The sequence below is a fragment of the Paramisgurnus dabryanus genome, chromosome 17 (assembly GCF_030506205.2).
Source record: "Paramisgurnus dabryanus chromosome 17, PD_genome_1.1, whole genome shotgun sequence".
NCBI classification, from domain to species: domain Eukaryota; kingdom Metazoa; phylum Chordata; class Actinopteri; order Cypriniformes; family Cobitidae; genus Paramisgurnus; species Paramisgurnus dabryanus.
In genome coordinates, this window is record NC_133353.1 from 18,422,819 (window position 1) to 18,447,586 (window position 24,768).

Consider the following 24,768-nt stretch of genomic DNA (forward strand, 5'->3'; position numbering starts at 1 on the left):
AACGGTCTTTGGATTCTCAGTCGGCGGAAACATCCTCTTTTGCGCCTTTAAGTCAATGTGAAGACGAGTTGATGCACGTCTGGAGGTCTTCCGGCGCAAATGAGGCGTTTAGCACGGCATGGTAGACGTGATTCCGCCTCATTCACGTATCTAGTTCTCTCAAATGGCTCAAATTGAGCGTCTGGCGCTGGACGCACGAATGGTGCTTTTTGTGCATTTTGCTTTTCACGCGAATTTGTGTCTGATGCCCGAGTTGAAAAATTGGAACTTTGGCGGATTTTTGCGCTGCGTTAACCAATCAGGAGCCTGCTAGCTGCTGTGGCGGCAGCCCCGCCGGAGTCACTCATTCAACATGAAGGAACACTTGATATTGTCCGTGAGCAGTCACCCGGAGCTATACGACACAAGTTTGTATTTCTATAGAGACAGGAATAAAAAGGATCTCTCGCTTGGAAAAGTATGAGTGAGGACATTGGGCAACCTGGTAAGTTGTAAATACACATTTCACTTTTGAGTCACGTGACTTTTATCGACCCGCAGCATTCCCGCCGTTTTTTTACTATTTTTCCCCTATAGTAAGGTGACCAAATACAAACCGGGAACTCTCTCGATGAATGCACAATCAACATCAGCCATCAGCTTCTACAGCGAAGTAGCCACGCGTCAACTTCGCTCTAGACGTGCAAATGCATTTAAAATGTTCAAGCGCCAAACTAGACGCGGTAGACGCGATTTTGACGACTCAAACGTGGCTGGTGTGAACCCATGATAATATTTTATATTATGCACTCTATGCATCCCGGCTGAGTGGTAACAGTTTAAGTCAGAAACGGAGATGGCAAGCCGGAGCCTGACTTTTCTGCGATGGAAACATAAAATTTCTGAATGCAGAACTTCTCTGTCATAAAAAACACCTGCAAAGCCTAAAGGAGATAACATCAGCCACTATAGCACTCTAGGTGGCGCTATGAACTGAATATTGTCATGTTGAGGCCAGGACCCTTAACAAACATGTGAAGTCTGGGGCAGATAGGATAATGTTTGCCTGAATAACAACAGCTTTATGTTTCATGGTGAAACATCACACTTTGCCAGGCCGCCACAGACATGCCCTTTAACGAAAAGTCAAGATCTTTTCCTTTAGAAAAGACTGACCATCTCATAATATCTCCAGGAGGATTTTGTTAAAGTATGAAGCCTGAAGCCAAAATTTGCACAGAAATCACAGCGAAAAATCAAAATGGCCAATTTTCTGTGGGCTTTAGAGCTCCAAGATACTTTTTTGAAGGGCTTGGGGTGATAGATGATCCTACAAAATTTCATATCTGTACCTTTTATGTAGCGGGGGGCTGTTCTCTTGAAATTTTGCAGATGGCGCTATCGAGACATTTCTTCACACCCAATTGTGCAAATTATACCACATGTAAATGTTTGCCAATTCTGATGCATGTGCAAATTTTCATGAGTTTTTGAGCATGTTTAGGCCGTCCAAAATGCGATTAATTTCGGAAAGTAATACTAAACTGAGCAAAAATAAAACGGTGCCGACGGACCCTAACTACAAGTTATAACATTGTACTGTATGTGTTTGAGGAAATACAGACATGTTGTGCTTTCATTTTTTCTCTCTGTGTCTCGCACTAAATGGCGGTGTTGGGTTGGATAGTGCAGATGAAGGGGCGGTATCATTATAATATGATCCCCTTACTACGTCACGCAGGAAGCGAAATCTGAATTACCTATTTTTCACATGCTTGCAGAGAGAGCCTTACCAAAACAAAGTTACAGGGTTGCTATTTTTCATGTTTTCTGGGTTGGTAGAAGCAAAGTTGGGGACCCAATTATACCACTTAAACATAAAAAATATGGAAATGTCCCTTTTAAATCTTTTTTAAAAAACCTACACGTTTTCCTGTACTTTTGATCATTAATCTTACCCCTACCTTGTCCTGGTCTTATTTTACTACATTTCATCCCACTGTAACTATCCTGGATATTATTGTAATGTACTTTTAGTATGGTATTAACCCTGTGGTTTATCTTTGTAAAGCACTTTTGGTCATACTGTACCCAGTGGAAAAGCCCTCAAAAGTGAGCTGAGCTGACCCTACCCGTGGGGTACTAAGGGGAAAAGTGCCATTAGAGAGACAGATTGGTCAGTTTTTCTGTCACTTAAAATGAGTCTCCCATTGCTTTACTATTGCCTCATCCTCTGTAATTTCATAGTTGGACTGCAAATCACAAAGTTTGTTGGATGTGACACTATGCAGACCAACTATGCAGACCAATCGGTGCTGCGCATCTGAACACAAACCACACAAAATTAGACTGCTATGTATGCTTTCAAAACTTTGATGACATGTGCCAATGGGTCTGCAATGTAATTGTAATGGGAATAACTGGCCAACATTTATTAAAAATAACATATTATAATTTTTGAAATGATAATTTTAACAAAGTTCACGTCCTCTCTGAGGGACTAGAGGACCCTGATAGGTCGCTACTGGTGCCATATACAGTATCAATTCTTTTAAATTATTTTTCTTGGAAGTTAAAATCATTGAATTGAAACTTTTTTTACCTTGCTGAAATGCTGATACAGGTAAGAGAGCGTTCTAGGGATGATTCCTCGATCACTGTAGCGTTCTGCACCTCCTGTGATAGTAAAGGTTTTTCCACTTCCTGTTTGGCCATAGGCGAAGATGGTGCCATTGTAACCTGCCAGCACACTATCAAAAAAGGCAGGTTATCACTTATCTGTGGCATTTATTTTAAATACAACAGTCAATGGCAAGTCTCCAGCAGCTCTTAATATGTTTGTTTTAGATGTAGTTTTGTTTATTAAAATTTAAACATGCAATTTGGTTGTAGCATGATATATAGTAGATATCAATTATATGAGACGGCTTTACAGAAATACACAGTATTGGTGTTTTTTCATCATTGTCTGCTCATTCATCTCGCATTTGAGAAAAACATCACACACAAAATTCTACAGATTTTTAAGTACAGAAGGTGCTTTCAATCCACAAGGTAAAACATGGTGTATTATAATGTTATGTTGAATTATTGTGTTATGAACAAAGCAATGTGATTTATCTTTGGACTCATGCAAGACACACTTACAGTATAGGGCATGTGCTTTTTCCTGGTGCCGTTTCTCTCGGCAAACAGAATAACCTTTTGACAAATTTGTCATGCATGTCAATTTGTCAAATTGCTTTCACAAGTTTTCCATCATTAGATTATAGCGGTGGGATGATGAGACACTTACTCTAGACGAGATGAGACACGAGATTGGATTCACAAGAACGAAACGAGACAAGATTTTTACACTTTTTGAAAAAGTCCTCAATGACAAAATATATGAATGGGAAAGTGAAATCACATAATTTTCTAATCTTTTAACTAATTAAGGACTGTCCCTATCAAATATTTTGGTAATTGAGGAAGTAATTGGATATTTTTGGTAATAAAATAGACCCAGGTGAGCAATAACCTTTAAAATGACATAGCCTAATAATGACGATGCAATAATAATTGGTTCATAATCATATGATGCAGGAGTGGGGAACCGTGGGTCTTGGAGGGCCACTGTACTGCAGAGTTTAGTTTTAACCCCAACCAAACACGTACATTTCATTTCCAAATAATTCTGAAGACATGAATTCGATTTGTCAGGTGTGTTTAATTAGGGTTTGAACTACACTCTGCAGGACAGTGGCCCTCCAGGACAAGGGTTCCCCACCCCTGATATATAGTATCAAAACCAAGTAAACACATGGTTTAATAAAACAAAACATTAACATGCAGCCTATTAAATAAAAAACAGCATTATATATTAAAACAAATGCCTGCAGAGGGTGCTAGGGGACTCGCAGATGTTACAGTTGTATGCAAAAGTTTGGGCGCTCCTGACAATTTTCATGATTTTCATTTATAAATATTTGGGTGTCTAAATCAACAATTTTATTTTGATCTATCAATAACTGAAGGACACAGTAATATTTTATTAGTGAAATGAGGTTTCTTGGATTAACAGAAAATGTGAAATATGCATCAAAATGAAATTAGACAGGTGCATAAATGTGGGCACTCTTGTCATTTTGTTGATTTGAAAACCTGTAAATACTTAGCACTGATTAATTGGAAAACACAGTTTGGTGAGCTCATTAAGGCTTGAACTTTATAGACAGGCACATCCAGTCATGAGAAAAGGTCACCTGCAAAGACCTACAACACCAACTTGGTGTCACTGTGCATTGTTCAACAATTTAGCGCACTTTGCACAATTCAGAAGCTTTTTCTGCACACACGCCACAAATGAAGTTGGACAGATTTTTTTGTTGGGTGCCCAAATTAATGCAACTGACTAATTTTGACAACACCAACTCAACTTTATCCTGATTCCAGCATTGGGTCATTTTTGAACTAGCGGTCAATTTTAACCCAGCCATTTTAGAGTGTATGATAGGGTCAGGAATTAATGAAAATATAGACCATGGGACTGTCACATCAAGGTAATAAGATTGAATAATGTCACCAGAGGCATACCTTAGCTTTTGGTGAATTGACGCCACATATTAAATGTTACCACAATATCATATCTACACTGTAAAAAGTAATTCTGTAGGTTTGTAGATTTTATGAAATTGAATATGTAAACTTTATTTAATAAAATTAATTTCATGTGTTTTGGTATCTTTTTGTGTTAAAATTACTTAAAAATGACTGGAATTAAACTACCATTTTAAAATGTAATTAAACGAAGTCGGAATGTTCCAGGTGTGGCAACCGGGGGACAGTGTTCTTCTTCCCAAGAGAGAACTCCTCCCCTTCCCCACACAGACGCGACTGCTGAACTCCTGACTCTTATTGCAACGCTAACTGACGCGGGAATTTCGTCTACTTATCTTTGATTCATTTGTAGGAACAAGGTTTGTATCAGTGTTTTTAATCTATTAAACCATTTCTGAATGCAAAAGTATGCAAAATGATGGTTCACATGACATAACTGTTATTAAACTAGTTTTGTCAGCTTCCGTTGGCTAGTCTGTAATGCCCAGTAAATCGAAACTATGTTTATGTTGCTTTTAAAATATTTAAATATCTCGTTTGATCAAACGTTTTATGAAATATGTCTAAAACATGGCTTGTTTTAATCATTTTAGAAACATCATTTAGATAACGTTTTAATGTTACGTATTCTTGGGTTGCACGATTAAAGGGATAGTTCACCCAAAAATGAAAATTCTGTCATTTACTCACTCTCATGTTGTTACAAGCCTGTATAAATTTCTTTGTTCTGATGAACACAAAGGAAGATATTTTTAGAACTGGTTATAACCAAACCATTCGTGGACCCCATTAATTTCCATTGTATTCTTTTTCCTACTATGGAAGTAAATGGGGCCCAAGAACAGTTTGGTTACAAACATTCCTCAAAATATCTTCCTTCCTGTTCATCAGAACAAAGACATTTATACAGGTTATACAACACGAGGGTAAGTAAATTATGGCAGAATTTTCATTTTTGGGTGAACTATCCCTTTAATCATATAAAATTGTCAAGCACGTCTCATCTTTAAATCGCCTGTGATTATGAATGCAAAATTTCCCCTCTTGTCAGTAAACTATGGCTCTGTTTAGTAAATGCCGCTCCATCTGAAAGCAGCTGATGCTGATTTATTAATACTCAAGGAACTGTCATTACTGACGAGATGCGTGTGACAATCGCATGCAATTTATCGTGCAGCCCTATTTGCAAGCAACCTAAAACATTTAATATTTTGTTGGTGAACTAGCAAGTAGACATGTTTACAAGTAGGAATGGAGTTAAAACTCGGACAAGTAAAATTGTCTCTTACTTGCCCATCTTAAACATTAACTTGTTCAGGGCAAACATTAATGTCCAGCCCTGTCTTCGTTACATATAATAATATATGCTAATAAAGTGTTGGCTATATTAAGGAATAAGGGCAAGTGTGCAGGTTGTGGGAAATCTGAAAATTGGGCTTACTGCCAAGTAGAGCGACGTGGCAGAATCTGAAATTACTGTGAGAGTGATTGGCATGAAGGGTATATTGGGCATAAAAAAATAAGTTTGGTTCTGGTTGGTTGTCAGTTTAGGTCATGGGTTGGTAGGGAATTTATTTTATATATATTTTTTTTTCAGTGGCAGCAAGGGATAGGTAGGAAATTGTTAAATATTTAAATTGAATAGCGTATATATTTGAGGTGACTTTGGCTATATTGCGTGTTTGTCTCATGCAGCGCAGAGCCAGGTCTCCACGGATTATCTCTTGTTAATGGAGTGTGTGTGTGTGTGTGTGTGTGTGTGTGCGTGCGTGCGTGCGTGCCAGTGGCGCCCCAGGATTGTTTTCATGGGGGGGCACAAAGGGGCCAATACAAATGTTAGGGTGGCACAATTAAAAAATTTATTATGCCTGAATCTAATGGTCAACAGTTTTCCCTTTGCTTTTAATACTACTTGGAGTATAGTTATTCTTATTTATTACTAGTATATGATTTACTAGAGACAAATAAAAATAATTTTAAGATCATATGGTGGAATAGTATTCATCTATTAAATATGAGTATCAATCGATCAACGTTTAATTTGTGTAATTAAAATACATTATTTTATTGAACTATACAATGAGTTATATCCAGTGTTATCCAGTTAGCATACTGTAATTAGACGAGTGACATACATACTTTAGTCCTTAACACTTTTCTAGTCTTCTATTTAGTTTTCTCGACGTGGACACCCTCTCTCTCTCGCTCTCTCTTTCTCTCTCTCTCTCTCTCTCTCTCAATTTCAATTTTCAATTTCAATTTGCTTTATTGGCATGACAAGTGTTACAATGTATTGCCAAAGCATTAACAGTGAATATAGAACATGAAAACAAATGATATACATGAAAAAAAAACTATATACAAATAAAAACTTAATAGAGTCTTTTAATTAGAGTCTTTCACTGTGCTTAGATATTCTGCTGTTGTATAATTTCTATTTAGGGTCAAATCACATTCAAGTTTACTTTGTTTTCTTGTTGATTCAGTCCAGTAAGTCAGGTAATTCTCCTTTTGTACTTTTATAATTTGGTTGGGCCGAATTTTGTTGATGTGTGTGTCAGTGGTGTTAGTGTGTTTTTGTAGATTTAGGATCATCTGAAGTAGTGGACTTTTGTCAATGTTCATTTCATGGTTTTTAAGGGCTTTAAAATGATAAGAGTTGGGGTCACTCATTTTAAGATGTTTCCAAAATTTGATGGTTCGTTTCTGGATGCGCATTAGCAGAGGATATTGGCCCAATTCTGCTCTGCATGCGTTATTTGGTGTGTTTCTCTGTACTCTGAGGATACTCTTACAGAACTCAGCATGTAAGGCTTCAATCGGGCTTTTGTCCCATTTGTTAAATTCATGGTTCAGGAGAGGACCCCACACTTCACTGCCATAAAGTGCAATAGGTTCTATGACTGATTGGAATATTTTGAGCCAGATTCTAATTGGTATTTCAATTTGGATTGATTTTTTGATGGTGTAAAAGGCCCTTCTTGCTTTCTCTTTCAATTCATTCATGGCCAATTTTAGGTTTCCAGTTGCACTTATTTTCAACCCAAGGTATGTGTAGCTTGTAACGTGATCAATTTTGGTGGCACCAAGGGTGAAATTTCTTTGTGTCTTCCTCTGACTTCCTGGTCTTTTCTGGAACGTTAAAGTTTTAGTTTTCTTAGCAGGGTTCCCGCGGGGTCTTAAAAAGTCTAAAATTCAGAATGTTAAATTTAAGGCCTTAAAAAGTCTTAAAAACACCCAGATTTTATCCCAGGTCTTAAATTTAATTTATCCAAGTCTTAAATTTCTTACCTCTTCGCTGAAGAACTAACTTAATCAGTGGCGGAGGCAGAAAGTGTATGATGGTGGGTCTCTAAAAAGAAACTTTCCGCCCTTTGTCATAATCCACGCAAATCGTGCCATAAGGTATATTTCAGGTGTTGTGATCTGACTGTTTACTGTGGGTTTGGCGAGAAACAATCCTTAAACTTAGTTCTGTATAAGCAAAAATCTTTTTCGGGGTAATTTATAAGCCCGTGGCTTACCTGAGCATTTGCCAGGTTCTGAAACATAGAGGACACAGAAGCAAACAAAAATCAATGCTGCTTTATTGAAAATCAACTTAAACAGTCGGGCCGTCGAGTCACGAGCCACCAACAGCGTGTCAACTTTAGTGTTACACAGTTTTATATTTTAGACTTTAATATTGCCCTTTGCTGCGATGCACTTGAACCTAACGCGCTTTCCCTTCAGCTCTCCACAAACAGCAGCGACTGGCAGACGGAAAGCAAGAAAGTACCGTAATAAACCATATATTTCAAAAAAGTGCAATTGTCTTCTTTTAGGAACAATTCAAACTTTTTGATTGCGCAAATGCTTCAGGAGTTACGGTTAAATGAACAGCGGTAGATCAGAGCCCTTTCGCATAGGCAGGCTGCTGCATACGGCATCGCCTGGTTTATTTAACTGAGCATTACATTCGCAAGTCATAAGCATATTACAACAATTAACGATTAACTACGAATAATAATCAATATTTTAAAGTTAATTTCAAAGTTAATATTCTGAAATAAAACCATTTCTGAAACAGGGGCGTAGCCAGTAATGGGCCAGGGCGGCACTGGCCCGCCCACATAACTCCCTGGCCCGCCCAGGCAAGTTTAACCAAAATACATTTTTAGTTTATTTTTATTATTCAAATGTATTTAATAAAATATATTAACATAAACCGGATGTATTATTGACTGGTGTGTGTTTAATTTGCTTTCTAAATAAAATGGAATTGTTGAAGCAAGTTGTAGGAAGCTTCCGAAACGTAATTGGTTGCTTGGTTGCTAGGAGCTCTGATAGATAGACTCTGTGGGGGGCGGCGGCCGGCGGGCTCTGGCAGTCTGCCAGCTAACTTTGCTAACTGCTTTTTTAGCTAATATTAACATTGCCACAATAATGGCTAAAGTTTCTTTAATGTGTTATTTAAAAAAGCAAGATTTGACGAAGAAGATACGCCACTGCCTCCATCTACCGAGTATTACCAGCCCAGTTCTTCAGGCGCTGGTGGCGCCGGCTGCCGCTTGCTCCCTGGCGGCAGTTTCAGTGCTCTCTCCCGGTCAGTCTGACACAGGTACCCGCCGATCTAACTACAATTGATGAACCACCTTCACAACCCAATTTGCATCCATGAGTTACTACCCGCCTCAACAACCTTTTGTTTTTTGAAAAAGAACTCTGTGACTCTTCGGACTATAATGAGATCATTTCTGTTTTCAACATCAAACCCAGGCGTTTGCGTCTTGTTTTGTAGAATTAAAACATCAAAGGTAGGCATGCTGTTTAACTAATTTCCTTATTTTTGCTCGTGAAGTGATTTAACTAAGTGGTGTGTTGTGTATAGATGTTTGCCAGCCTTATAGGTTAAACTTACATTGTTTAATTTAAATGAGTTGCTATTTTTGGCACAAAAGCTTAATTTCCAACAGGCTGATTGCACTGTATATGGTTGATTTAACATACCCATCAAACACAGAACGTTCCCCTAACGTTAGTTTTTGGTTATATTTTGGTTATTTTTTTTAGGTTTTATTTTTTGCAACCATAAAATAACGTTCCCATAACGTTGTAGGGTGGTTATTTTTAAATAACCTAAAAATAACTTATACAGAACGTTATTTTTTGGTTATTTTTTGGTTATTTTTTTGGAACCATAAAATAACGTTCCCATAACGTTGCAGGGTGGTTATTTTTAAAATAACCTAAAAATAACTTATACAGAACGTTATTTTTTGGTTCTTTTTTTGGAACCATAAAATAACGTTCCCATAACGTTGCAGGGTGGTTATTTTTAAAATAACCTAAAAATAACTTATACAGAACGTTATTTTTTGGTTCTTTTTTGGTTCTTTTTTTGGAACCATAAAATAACGTTCCCATAACGTTGCAGGGTGGTTATTTTTAAAATAACCTAAAAATAACTTATACAGAACGTTATTTTTTGGTTATTGTTTGGTTATTTTTTTGGAACCATAAAATAACGTTCCCATAACGTTGCAGGGTGGTTATTTTTAAAATAACCTAAAAATAACTTATACAGAACGTTATTTTTTGGTTATTTTTTTGGAACCATAAAATAACGTTCCCATAACGTTGCAGGGTGGTTATTTTTAAAATAACCTAAAAATAACTTATACAGAACGTTATTTTTTGGTTATTTTTTTGGAACCATAAAATAACGTTCTCATAACGTTGCAGGGTGGTTATTTTTAAATAACCTAAAAAGAACTTATACAGAACGTTATTTTTTGGTTTTCTGGAACCATAAAATAACCTAAAAATAACTTATACATAACGTTCTCTAATGGTTATTTTTTTTTTAGGAAATGAAGTGAATGCATAATTAAACCCATTATTCCTTTAGTGTGCACGTCTAATATGCGCGTGCTTGTCTGCACGAGCTTACCGCCTTCTTCACGAGTACCCGCTTTATCTTGTGCTCAGGAAAATGCGTTAATTTAAAAAATAACGGTCCTTTCGTTTTTACCTCAGAGACTAACATTATTTTAGCGGTTCTTTTGTCTCTTTCTTGATTTAGTAACTTAAATATGTGAGAAGAAATATATATACGAGTGATTTCCAATCGATTTGAGGAGAATTTGAGGAGAATATAATGTTAGAAACTTTTTATTGTTGTAAAAACGGATAGCCGACTAACTGTGGTAAGATCTTTTAACCTAAAGTGACTGATTTATTTCTCATTGCGTTTTAACTTCAGAGTATATCATTCTAGCGATTTCTTTTTTGTTTCTTCATTAGTAGCTTAAATATGTGAAAACGAAAATATATTTTAATTATTTCCATGAAGAGAATATGAAGTTAGAAGCTTTTGATTATTGTAAAAAGAGAGAGATGCTGATTGTTGTTACTTAATAATGGAGAGGCGGCTGCTGTAAGGTCTGTTAAAATAAAGTGAATTACATGTTTATATATTTTCAATAAATATCTGTTTTAACTCTTCTTTATTGTGTTGAAGTCACTATTATATATTTGATAAAATATAATGTTATCTAAATACATAATATGTGATGTGTTGAGGTATTTTTATATAAAATAACCTGTGTTATATAATGGCATAATATTTTAATAGACATTTTTCCAGTAATAGCATAATTTAATTATTATAGATTTTGTATTAAATAAATTATTTTATTCCTCCTTATTAGTGCTGCACAATTAATCGCATCGCAATCGCAATCGCGATGTCAGACTGTGCGATTATATGACAGCAAAATGTTGCAATTATATTAAATAAATAAATGTGTGGACTTGTTAACACAAACTTTCTGATAACAGTTTGATGATTTTCCTTGCTGTTTAAAAAAAGAAAGAAAAACGAACAAAAAAGGCATTTGTGTGTGCGCAGCGCGGAAATACCAGAGCGAAGATGGATGCAGAGGAGATTGACAGTAATCTGGTAGCTAAAAAAAAAACTCTACGTCTGTTGTATGGCGGTATTTTGGATTTAGGATTACTGACACTGAGCAGTTGCTACATCACGTGGCAATACGAAAACATTTCTAGTTTTACAAATACACATTTTAGCATTATCACTAAAATGTGTGTGGATTTTCCTTAAAACCCATCAAGTTGACTAAGGATACCATTCATTATAATCGCAATCGCACATCGCAATATTAGCATCAATAACCGCAATGGGAAAAATTACCCAAATCGTGCAGCCCTACTCCTTATACGGAAATGTGTTTTACTTATTTTAGATAGATATGATAGATAAAAACCAACCAAAACACAGCATGGGATGTACTAATAGACGTGCCGTACTTTTGTAAGCCTTCACTTCTTCACTGAGGCTGGAGTCTTGCGCGCTCTGTCAGTGCGTGCACGGAGCCGCGGCAACGCGCCCTCGCGCCCTGGTGAGATCATTTTTCACTCCATGTCAGCGGTGCATTTTCCAAGGTTTGTTTTTGGTTAACCAGGAAAGTTTTCTTTACAGAAATAGAACGTTATTTTTAGGTTATTTTAACGTTTTCCTAACGTTAGGAGAACGTTAGAATAACGTTAGGAGAACATTAGAATAACGTTAGGAGAACGTTAGAATAACCTAAAAATAACGTTCAATTTCTGTAAAGAAAACTTTCCTGGCTAACCAAAAACAAACCTTGGAAAATAACGTTATGGGAACCAAAAACTAACGTTAGGGGAACGTTTTGAGAACCAAAAACTAACGTTAGGGGAACGTTTTGGGAACCAAAAATTGTTAGCTGGGTAACTTAGGCAGTGTGTTGTTATTTATTTCAAACCGTGCTCTGCTGAGAGTTTTCGTCATTTCAATTTATTTTTAGCCTACTTTATTTCAGGTGAACTGTTTTTGCACTGCTGACTAGCCTGAATAAGCCTGGTTTGTCCAACCTTTATTGAGCTCTGTTGGTTTAACATGTTTAGACAGTGTTTTATTATTGACTTCGCCAAAAATTGAAAAGTAAAGATGTCACTGTTTTTGCAGTTTGTCTATTGTTTTTTTCCACTCTAAGGTTTATTTATTATTTAAGTAATTTTATTCTGATAAACTATAGGCCCACTAACTTTTGCTCCGGCCCGCCCAAAATACAATTTCTGCCTACGCCCCTGTTCTGAAATAAGAAATGTGACCCTTCGGAGGCTACAGCCTTCGGATTGAGAAACGGTCTTAGTGTATAACGTTAGCAACACATATCAAACAGCCTTTTAATGGTAAATTTCATTTTCTTAATGCAGATTCATCCCTTATTGTGTAATTAGAGAGGCTATTAAACCTGATGGCGGTGTATATAGTGCATATTTATGCATAAAACGTATGGGTGGAGTGTTTTTTTGGCTCTGTAATTCTGTATTCAATTAAATGCAATACATTAATTTATTAATAATAAAATGCATATATTAATGCTTTTAGGGATTAATAATAATTGAAAGTGATCTTTTGTTCTTTGTATATTTATAAACAGGCACAAGATATATACACAGCACACAGTCAGTTGTACATTAAACATTATGGGGTGGTTTCCCGGGCAGGGATTAGGCCTTAGTTTAATTATGACATATAACTAGTTTTAATAAACATGCCTTAATAAAACCATTACTTGTGTGCATTTTGATGTATTTTAAGATATGTCAGTGCAAATTGTTTTCAAGTTTGGAAAGCTCTTAAAACTAGTCTTATCCCTGTCTGGGAAACCTCCCCTATAAGCTTACGTACTACAGAGTGTGATGCATTTTAACGCTTTAAAGTTGTATGAGGCAGTGTAAAACTAGGCACAAACCAGCAGCTGACCATACCAAGTGATGTAATATTAGTGAATTTTATTAGTCAAAAAACATTGTTGATAGAATTTTATAAAAATACTACTTACACATATTAGTGTGAGGTATAAATATTGTAAATCAATGCATTTCTTGACTATTAATTAAGAAAAATCACAGCTCTTTGCCTCTAACTCAATGTATTTCAATGGCTCACTATGAGCCATTTTTGGGCTTCCATTGTCAGAAGTCTCTTCCTAAAGGGCTATGGGTAAAATTTGTCGGCGCCAACACTCGCGGTGTAATAGAGTTAAGCATAATGTATTTCCATGTATTTTGATTATCTGTTTTAAAACTGCGTTCATTTTATATTTTTCTATAACTGAATCAATAAAAATAGAACGTTTTAAGAATTGCTGAGATCATTTGAATGCTTCTAGTAATGTGTCGTGTTGGTCTTAAATTTTACTCATAATGGTCTTAAAAGGTCTTAAAAAGGTCTTAAATTTAACTTGCTGAAACCTGCAAGAACCCTGTCTTAGTGTTAATATTTAGGGCCCAGGTGTGACAGAATTTATGCAAAATGTCTAGGCTTTGCTGTAGACCCTCTTGAGTTGGAGATAGCAAGACCAGATCATCAGCAAATAGCAGAAACTTGATGGTTGAATCATGTAGTGTGAGACCAGGTGCTGAGCTTTGTTCTAGGAGTTTTGCCAATTCATTAATGTAAATATTGAAGAGGGTGGGTGATAGTGGACATCCCTGTCTTACCCCCCTTCCTTGAGTAAAAAATTCTGTTTGTTTATTTCCAATTTAATTGCACATTGATTGTTTGAGTACATTGTTTTAATAATGTTGTATACATTACCCCCGATGCCTGATTCTAGAAGTTTAGATAGTAAGCCTTCATGCCAAATTGAATCAAAGGCTTTTTGGAAGTCTACAAAGCAAGCAAATATTTTGGTTTTATTTTGGTTAATGTATTTATCAATCAGGGTATGTAGGGTGAAGATATGATCTGATGTTCTCTCTCTCTCTCTCTCTCTCTCTCTCTCTCTCTCTCTCTCTCTCTCTCACACACACACACACACACACACACCTCTACACTGTAAAAAGATTCCATTGAAATTACAGTATTACTGGCAGCTGAAAACATAAATTTAAATGTATGTTATTTACTGACAAAAGTTTGTTCAAAGTTAAATGAACATTAAACATTAACAAGTATTTGTCTTACAGAATAAAAATATAAACTAACAACCTCATGCAAAGCATTCTGGGAACCAAAAATCCTCATCAACCTTTTTCTGTTTTTTCCTTCAGATTTTGTTTCCCAGAATGCTTTGCTTGAGGCTGTTATTTTAGTTTTATTCTTTAAAGATAAAAACTTGCTAATGTTTAATTTTCATTTAACTTTGAACAAACTGTTGCAGGTAATTAACATAAATTTAAATCTACAGTAAGTTACTGACAACCAGCTGCCAGTAATACTGTAATTTCTACGGAATCTTTTTACAGTGTACAATGTCAAATGATCCTGCGTGCGCGTTCTTGAAGTTCTGAGTTTTTGCTTGTGCTCCATATTTTCAATTTGTGCGAAGACGCGTTTAAAGGGAGAGAAAGAGAGCGAGCGAGAGAGAGAGAGACTTATTTGACTTTTAATATAGCTACATCTTTTCCATAACTACCAAGGGAAAATCAATTCTCCATCTCTCATCAAAGAAACCAAAACTGTGCTTAAGCACCACTTCATTTCAAAACTTAACATATCATCATTCATTTTATAATATTCATATTCAAATTTTATTCTAGATTTTACCAAAGCTTTAAACAAAGCTAATATATTTGCATTTCTTCCTTCATTTTCAATTTCATATGCCTTCCAAATGGATAATTTTGCTTGACCAATCAAAAAATTTGAGAGAGTACAACGTTCTCTTTGAGAACGTAAATATTTACACCCAAAAATGAACAGTGTTTTTGAAACAGTCCAGCCAAGACTTGTTAAAATATTCTCTAAGAAACTGAAAAGAGCGCAGAGTCTTTGACATTCACAAAAAGTGTGAAAAACAGTTTCTGGTACGTTACAAAACCCACAAGCTGGTAATATATCAGTATTACATTTAGACAAAAAAGTTTTTGTTGCCATTGCACAATGCAAAATACGCCACTGAAGGTCTCCTGACCGCTTAGGTAATGGACTTTTATTAAACAACCGCCAAGATGGTGACTGTTCGTTAGATACAGATAAGAACATTCTCCACTTTGTGTCTTTCTTCCCTATTAGTTGTTTAAAAAATATCATTTTAACACATGCATTATACAATTTAGGGCTGTGCAATTAATCGAATTTCGATTTCAATCTCGATTTCGGCTCCCAACGATCACAAAAACTATGTAATCGAGAAAAAACGATTATTTGGTAATTACATTTTGCCCGTTACGTTGGTCTCTGTTCTGAATGACGCGCATCCGCACTTTCGTCCCTCCCGAAGCCTCAACTCATCAGCGAACGTGTGTGTTATCAGGTAACTTAGCGGTGCCATTTAAAAATCTGCGGGAGTGATGGCGTAAAAAGAACCACAGAAGCAATTGGTAAACAAAAGAGGTAAAAGCCATTCCGTTGTTTGGGAACAGTTTGGATTCGACGAGGCGGACGTGGATCAAAATCAAATTAAGTGCAAGATTTGCTACGCGGTGGTGTCTGCACCGCAGGGAAACACCACAAATCTTTTCAACCATCTTAAATTTAAACACAGACCGACCTATGACCAACTAATAAAGAAACAGAAAGAACAAAGATCAACCCCCATGACCTCCGCAACGCAGTCTTCCATTAAAGACACACTGTTCAGTGCAACTCCTTATCCAAAAAGTTCGGAACGACACAAAAAAATCACCGATGCCGTTTCATACGTGTCCCATTAGCACGGTCGAAGATGAAGGGTTCAAGAAACTGATTAATACTTTGGACAAGCGTTATGCTTTGCCATCTCGACACTACTTCACGAGAGTTGCTCTGCCTGCTTTATATGAGAAATGCCGTGCAGAAGTGGCTAATGAAGTGTTAAAAGCAGGGTACATTGCCGCTACAACAGACCTGTGGTCTAGCCGCAAAATGGAGCCATACATTAGCTTAACAATACCCTACATCGACGCCAATTTCAATTTGAATACGAAATGTCTCCAAACGGCGTTTATTCCCGAAGACCATACTGGGCAAAACATAGCACATGCACTGAGGGAAGTTGTGGCTGCATGGGTTTTAAACAAGGAAAAACTCGTCTGCATCACTACGGACAATGCCTCAAACATAAAGCTGGCAGCTGAGGTGAATGGATGGATGAGGCTTCAGTGTTTCGGGCACAGACTTCACTTGGCCATAGGTGAGTAAAAAATAATTACTTCTCTTATGATTAAATTTAAGGTGGTGATTTAATTTTATATAATTAAGTGATTTAAACCAGTGGTTCTTAACGTTATTCCTCTAGACCAGGGGTTCTCAAAGTCCGGACTCCGGTCCGGATCCGGACCAGACGGGAACTTAATATTACAAGTGCATTCATTTCTATGTGATTGATTGAATGTGATCATTTGCTAATTTACAAATGCATATTAAACTTGTAAACCATTCGTTTAGTTCTTTTTAGATTTAAGAGTATTCCTGGTCCGAAAATAAAACGAGTTATTTAAAAATTTCCTGTGTGACGCTGTAGCCATCACACCCATATATTATGCACAGCTACTTCATGTACTACAGCTTTTGATCAGTAAGTCCTTATCGATCTGAAATCACTGTTGGTTTGAGTCGTTTATAACATGCATTTGAAAAAGCAACACTCGTCAAACATAATCTTTATACATAATCTTTATTATCATGAAAATACCTGAAAAGGTTTGAAGAACAGCAATATAAATATATCCAGACATTTCCTAGAGCTGCGTGTGTCTGGTTCTTCGTCTGCAGCGCATATTGAGTTTTGGCACGAGAGCGCCCCCTGGCTTTTGGATGTAACGGCATTTCACCGTAATTTATTGAGAAGCATAGCAAGCATCATCAGCCAATTTATAGGTGCACCCCTAATTTTGGTCAACCAATCACACTTTTTTTGCCATGGTTTATGCATCTGATGGAAAACAAACTTTGCCATTTCTCTAATTAGGTTGCTCTGTATTTTGCACCTGGTTACTTTTGGCATATTTCTTGTGTTTATGTTTAAAAAATGTTTTTACTTTAAATGCAAAATACACTTGTTATGTTTTCCCCAAAATATTTGTGTTGATTTGTTATATAAACAAGTGATCTACATAAAGTTATTACCATGCTTGACAATTTTTGTAATAACCAGTTTTTCCGGACCCATGAAAATGATGAGAATTCAGATTTGGACCTTTGAATGTAAACTTTGAGAACCCCTGCTCTAGACCCACTGCCCTGCACATTTTGTATGTCTCTTTTATCTGACAGACTCAGTTCAGTTCATTGAGATCTCTTCTAATGAGCTGATGATTTGAACCAGGTGTGTTAAATAAGGGAGACATACAAAATGTGCAGGGCAGTGGACCTCGAGGAATAACGTTAAGAACCACTGATTTAAACAACAGCAAGAACAATACTAGGAATGCCTATGCAAATATTCCAGTTATTATTGTTATTCTTTTTATTATTATCATCATTATCATTACTATGATGCTTTCTCACTCAGAAAATAATGCATTGATGACTGTTGTGATGATCTTATTGATGATACTAAATAGTATTTATTGTAATCTTAGAAAATGCAATGAAGGATTCCAGGATCGACCGTGCAATGGGGGTCTGCAAAAAGCTTGTTAGCAGTTTTTCCTATAGTTGGAAAAAAAGAGGGATCTTGCAGAGGCACAGAAGCAGCTGAATCTGCCTGAACACTCATTAAAAACAGAATGTCCAACCAGATGGGGATCTAGGCAGGCAATGATCAGCAGAGTCCTTGAGCAGCATAAGGCCATCACCCAAGTTCTTTCTAGTGACCGAAAAATTCGACATCTCACCCTCTCTTGGCAGGACATTGATGTACTGGAAGCCATCAATAAGTGTCTTAGCCCTCTGGTTGAATTCACTAATGCACTTTCTGGAGAGAAATACATTAGTGTGTCTTTTCTGAAGCCAACCCTCCACCTCTTTAACAGTTCTATACTGGCAGTGCAGGAGGATGACACAGGCCTTGCCAAAAGCATCAAACAGAAGATAGTAGACTATCTCATTGAGAAATACAGCAACCCAGCAATGCAAGAGCTACTCGACATGACCTCTGCCCTGGATCCAAGATTTAAGTTTAAATATGTCAGTGAAGACAACCAAGGGTCTATTCAAGACAGACTGACAGCAGAGATGAAAAGTCTAATGACTGCTGACTCTGAGGTAATAATAATAATAATAATAATAATAATAATAATAATAATAATAATAATAATAATAATAATAATGAAAGGTTTATTGAATTAATGTGTAAAAACCTGATAAACTTGTATAATTAATTACAGTTAGTTATACATAATATTCCCTTTTGGGCTAAAATCTAAGATTCCCTTGGGAATCCCCGTAGTATTACAGTCGGAGGTTTATAGTGTTTCAAATAACTTTATTCCCCTCCTCCCGCTGAATCGCTACATATTAATGGTGGAGAACGCGCGGGCAGATTTAAACATTATTTTCTGAGCAAACCAGTTACAAATCAAATGTGTTTTTGCATTGTGTGAATGAAAAAGAACTATCAGCTATAACTGATTTCGTTCTTTATTTGTATGAATGAAAATGTATTTTCCTGTATCATTTTCAGGACATAACAGACTCGCGCCCCTGTTATGTATAGTTAACTGCAGTCTTTAAGGTAACCGTATTAAAAACACTTTGATACGCTGCATTACTGTCTGATTCCGCCTAATAAAGAGTAGAATTCCTTTATGTAGAGCGAAGCGGTGGTCGAGTGAGTACTCCCATCTGATAAGGCCTTTTTGTTAAATCTCCAGGAAATGATTTGCAATTAGAGAAGCTGTCTATTGTATTTTTCCATTTTATTCACGTACGTGGATTTTTTTTAAATTGAAAGCACCGAGGGTAAGACTTCAATTTTTTTTAAGGTTGATCAAGTATTTATAGTAACAACGTACGATAAAGCACATTGGACTCTTTGTTTATTGCGTGTCCCGGTAACTAAGCCAAAATTAAAATAGGCAGCGCAAACATGAGCAAATTACATCCGTCGTCTTAGGAACGGAGCGGCCGCCGATGTAATTGTTGAATAGAAGCGAATCTTTGTCAGTTTAAAGCGTACTACCTAGTTCTAACACTAGATGTCAGTCTTGAGTGTCTAACACTTCTCCTTCTCCTTTACTTTACACCTGACTTCCGCTTTCTTTGTTTGTTGGGCGAAATATCGCCATCTGGTGGGGAAAGTTTGTTTGGCCCTCTCATAGACTCTTTTGGGAAGTGTATGACAGGAGTCAAACTTGGAATTTTGACCTTACTTCAATAACTAGGTTATTCTACTACTTTGTAGTTTTATTTCCTACATATTGAAGGTTATGGTCTTAAATGATAAATAATAATTAATATTGCTGTGGCTTTATTAATTTATTATTTCTTTATTTAATTTTTATTTTATTTTGATTTATTTTATTTTATTTCATTTTTGCTGTTCTCTCTCGCTCCTTACTTTCCTGTTCTCTTTCCTATTGTAGAGATTGTATTTTAATTAAGTTTAAATTTAAATTTAATGCAGTTTGATTTATTTTAAATTTTAATTGAATCAATTCTTTACTGTGAATAGAATTCAGCCCCATAAGTCCCATTCTCAGTGAATTCATTTATGTTTTAACTGGTGCAATAGGATAAGCCCCTGTGCATCTCTTTAAAGCTAACACTTGATAGATGAATCAGGACTTCGCCAGCGGTGAGTTCTACAAGAGACCGGTCCCGTTGAACTGACTCGAGTGTTACAGTCGGGGTGCTGCGGTAGCTCCCTTCTTTAGCACCTTAGGCAGCAAGACACAGTGCGACCTCTGCCACCCGGCACTCCAATCGCTAACCGTGCCAGCTGACACACAAAGCCCTAGCGGCAGTGCCAGTTGGTGGGTGACACCTTTGAGTGCGGCCTGGCGGTGTGAAGGGCGTGACTGTTGAGCGGTCGAGGTGGGGAGGGCAGAAGGCCCGGCACTCTTGGCTGCGTGCTCAGGGAAGCGCCTTGTCTCTGTGTTCCACCCTGGGTTGTCTTAAATAGTCAACAGGTGTTAGTGTAAAAGAGATGCACTTTTCTCCCCTCTGTAGCCACTAGAGGCACCAGATCCCTCTCACGTTGGGTCTAGCCCAGCCACTCTAGCTAAGCCACTCCCCTAGCTCGCATGACTCCATAGTGCCCTCTCCCTGTAAGGCCCTGTCATCAAATCTAGGGTAGAGAACCTGCTAAGCTGAAACAGGAAACCCCTTTTCCACCTCCTATCCTCTTCATTTTCCCAGCCTTAGGACTTCGTCTGTTGGCTGTCTCAATTCCCATTTTCATTTTATTTTATTAGTATTATTTTCATTTTATTTTTTTTATTTATTTGTTTTTCTTTCCTCTCTTTTCCGTTCCTATTTCATTTCCAGCAACCTATCCTCCTCATTCTTTATTCTATTTTGGTTTTATTTTATTTTAATCATTATAATTAATTAATTTTAATTATTTTGATTCACTTTATTTTGGGCTGAAAGAGCAAAACTGCACAAACCATTAGGAGAATTCATTAGTAATATGCTCGATTAACCAAATGTCCAAGGCGACCTATAGGTTTTAACAAAGCGACAAATTACTAGAATTTTTCCCTTATTTCCCCACACTGATTATCTGTGCCGCTGGAGAAAGGCCCTGATAATAAGCTCATAGCCCACATATATATATATATATATATATATATATATATATATATTTTATTGCCGTAGCTCGTTGAACTGTGCGGACTCGCATTGGCTCTTTGTGTTTTCTCTTCTATCAGTGTGTCAACATGTCCAGATCACCAAGCCCTGTCAACCACTGGGACCAGCTAGAGGCCTGGCTCAGCGCTGTGACATCTGAACTCCTGCCCAACCTCACCAATGAACTGCAACACTTGGAAAGAGAGCAACTCGACGGCACCCTGAACAAGTTCATAGCCCTCGACCCAACGAGGAGCTACAGTCACAAGGATATAGCCAAGATCACAGGTGCCATCGCTCACAACTTCATCATCCAGCGTAAACTGGGCGAAAGGAACATCGCCCAACTGGAACAGGATGCAGCAGCTCTACAGCTCCAAGCGGCAGAGGCACGGAGGAATCAGGAGGACGCGCAGAATCGTCTAGATCAGCTGACACAGGGATTAGAGGATCAACACCCATCGACGGAGGAGGAACACTGGAGGCTAAAGGACGAGATTGGACAACTCAAAGAGGCCTTTTCAAAACTCCGCACAGACACAGAGCACAAGGAGCAACCGGAAAAGACAGCCAGAGAAGAGCTGTCTGGAAAGCTCCAGCAGGCTGAACATCTTCTGGTCAGAGCAAAGGTAGAACTGAAGGAACGTGATGCCAAGCTGAAGGCCTGTGAGAATCACCTGCGAGCGGCTCGAGATGAAGGTCGAGCTCTGGCTCAGCAACGAGACCAGGCAAGGGACGACCTTGACTCTGCCCAAAGAGAACTCATTTATGCGTATAAACTGCAAGCTGAACAAGTAAGGGAAATAGCAACCTTTCCCTTTCATTCAACCAGTGAGCCTGCACCCTCCCACCAAAGCTTTTCTGTTGAAAAGGGGGGCGGGAGCCCACTGTTAAAGACATCAGCCAGCATCCCAGAACCTCTCACTACCACAGAGGGGTGGGAACAAACAAATTTCCCGAGGTCACCTGCAGACATGCCCGGCGTGGCACCCAAAGACCTCGACAAGCTGGCTAGAAATATCCCAACATTTACCCCAGAGCCTGCAGGTGGCCATGATATCCATTCTTACCTGCAGGACATTGACTTTTATGTGCAAACACTGCCAAATGTAACCACAAGAGACAAACTGTATCTGCTACGGGTTACTTCCAGTCGTGAGGTGAGGAGTTTCCTTGACCGGCAGCCAGAAAACGTCAAGATGGATTACGAGCAGCTGAAAAAGGCTTTAATAGAAGAGTTTTCGGATCCAGAGTTAGAACAAGGACTAGTTACAGCAATGGACCTCAAACAGAGCAGAAACGAAACTCCACAGGCCTACTACAACAGACTCAGGCGAGCTTACTTTGGCTCACGGAATGAGCCAGGAATGGAGGAGGACTTTAACTTCAGGACCCTCTTCCTGCGAAATCTTCATTTCACAGTAAGCCAACACTTAGGGGTTATGGCCTGCCCTCGCACGATGACAACCAGGCAGTTGCGGGACTTGGCCCATAAAGCTTATAGTAAACAAAGAGCGGCCTCTGAAAAGACTGTTAAAAACCCTGTCATTCTCCCTGTCTCTGAACTGTACCCTGAACTACCACTGTAGGGCGCACGACAGCGCCACAGTGAAAGACCTTTCAACAGAGGGTCAAGAGACTTTACAGCCAGCCAAGAATGGTACGGCCATGAAGGGGCTCGTCCCAGGCACCAAATGGGACGTGCCGAGAGGTCATGGAGCCGGCCAAACTCATCAGACAACCAGAAGGGTGGCGGCTCGTGGGAACCTGGCCAACGACCTAGAGGTAACCGTCCTGCACCTGGCAGATCAAATACTGGTAACAGTCCAAACAGTCAACAGAGAGATCAGTCTCGATACACAAAGAGCAAGGCTAAGTCTGAACTACCCCAGAAACAGAGTGACACAGACACGTCTGAGTCAGCAGAGATTCTGAGAATATTGAAGGAGTTAATCCAAAAGAGGCCCCACATGAAGGACCACGAAGACAAACCCGACTCCTTATTCATTCCACAAACCAAAGACTTTGGCATACAAACAATATCGCAGACACCAACCCACCAAAGCCTGCAAGTACCAGAGAGTGCTGTGTTAACTGTCTCCTTCCCTACAGAGTCACAGGAAACCAGTTTTAACTGCCTTCCCGTTAATACAACAGCCCCAGTACCAAGCCTCCTGGGAAACCTGATCGAAAGAGGAGAAGCCAAAAAGCTATATCTATCCATCACCTTGGAAAATGAGGTCGAACTAGAAGCCCTCGTCGACACCGGAGCTGACCTAACGCTGATGTCATCCCAGCTTTTCACCAGACTCCAGAACAGAGCTAAGGCCCAAAATCTGACCCTTAAACCCCAAAGGTGTATGCTGAATGTGCAGTCTTACAGCCAGACTGAAGTTCAACTGCAACAGGTGATTCACATCCACCTGACGATCGGTCCTATGAGCATCATACACCCTGTGTACATCTCACCAATGGACTCATACCCTCTCCTCATTGGCAAAGACCTGCTAGACCGCTTTGAACCCTTAATGGACTTTAAACAGTTAAAAATTTGGGCTCAAGTGCGAGAACCTTTACCCTTTAAATCAGCCAGATCATCTGAGGTAAACTGCCAGGTCACACAGGTCATGGACGACCCCCCAGCCAGCCGCGGGAACTTCGTCTCAGACCTAAACTCCAAAAGTTCACTGCTCTGCACTCTGCATCCAGCCAAAGACTCAGAGCCATACCCAGGACTTGACGCACAAGTTCAACAGAATTTAAAAGATGCAGATGCCATGCAGGATGATGCAGATCATCAGAAACTACAAGCCTTTAACATCGCTACCCAAGTCATACTGATGTATGCGCATGACACAGCATGAGCCGGACACCACCGCACAAAAGCCATGTATGAAACACTAAAACAGGTGGCATACTGGCCTGAAATGCAGCAGGATGTAGCACAATACATCAAGGGATGTCTGGTTTGCTGCCAGTTCCAACCGGCTAACCCAAACCATGGAGCACCACTGCAAAAAAGAGGTGTCAACTTCCCATTGTCAGACCTCCAGATAGACTGGGTTGGACCATTACCCAGGTCAACGAGGGGCAACGAACACTTTCTCACGGTCATCTGCCAATTCACAAAGTTGGTAGAATGCTTTCCAGCACCCAATGACACCACCCAGACCACAGTATACACCACTCACCAGTATCTGGATGAACTTCATCTGGGAACGACCTTCGCTTTTCAAACGACCAAGATCTGGTACTACAGTTTCGCCCCGCCAATTCAGACAGCTCACCAGCAGCTGTCAAAGAAATTTCTGCCACACTGGGGAGGACCTCATGAGATTGTGGACAAACTCTCTCCCGTTGCATACCGGATCAAGATGGGCAGGAGTCAGAAGGAACCAATTTTCAGAGGGGTCCACCGGAACCAAGTCAAGAGACACTCAACATTGTGGCATGATAGTAAAGGGGGGACTAGCACTAACCAGGCCAAACTCCCT

General features: G+C 38.6%; 1 protein-coding gene across 1 annotated transcript in view; it reads right to left on the minus strand.

Moving 5' to 3' along the window:
- kif6 (kinesin family member 6) overlaps nt 1-24,768 on the minus strand; it is a 677,660-nt gene that overhangs the window by 589,895 nt on the left and 62,997 nt on the right. Inside the window, exon 4 of the mRNA XM_065274836.2 lies at nt 2,582-2,729. Coding sequence (XP_065130908.2) covers nt 2,582-2,729 — 148 coding nt within the window. The remainder of the gene's footprint in view (nt 1-2,581; nt 2,730-24,768) is intronic.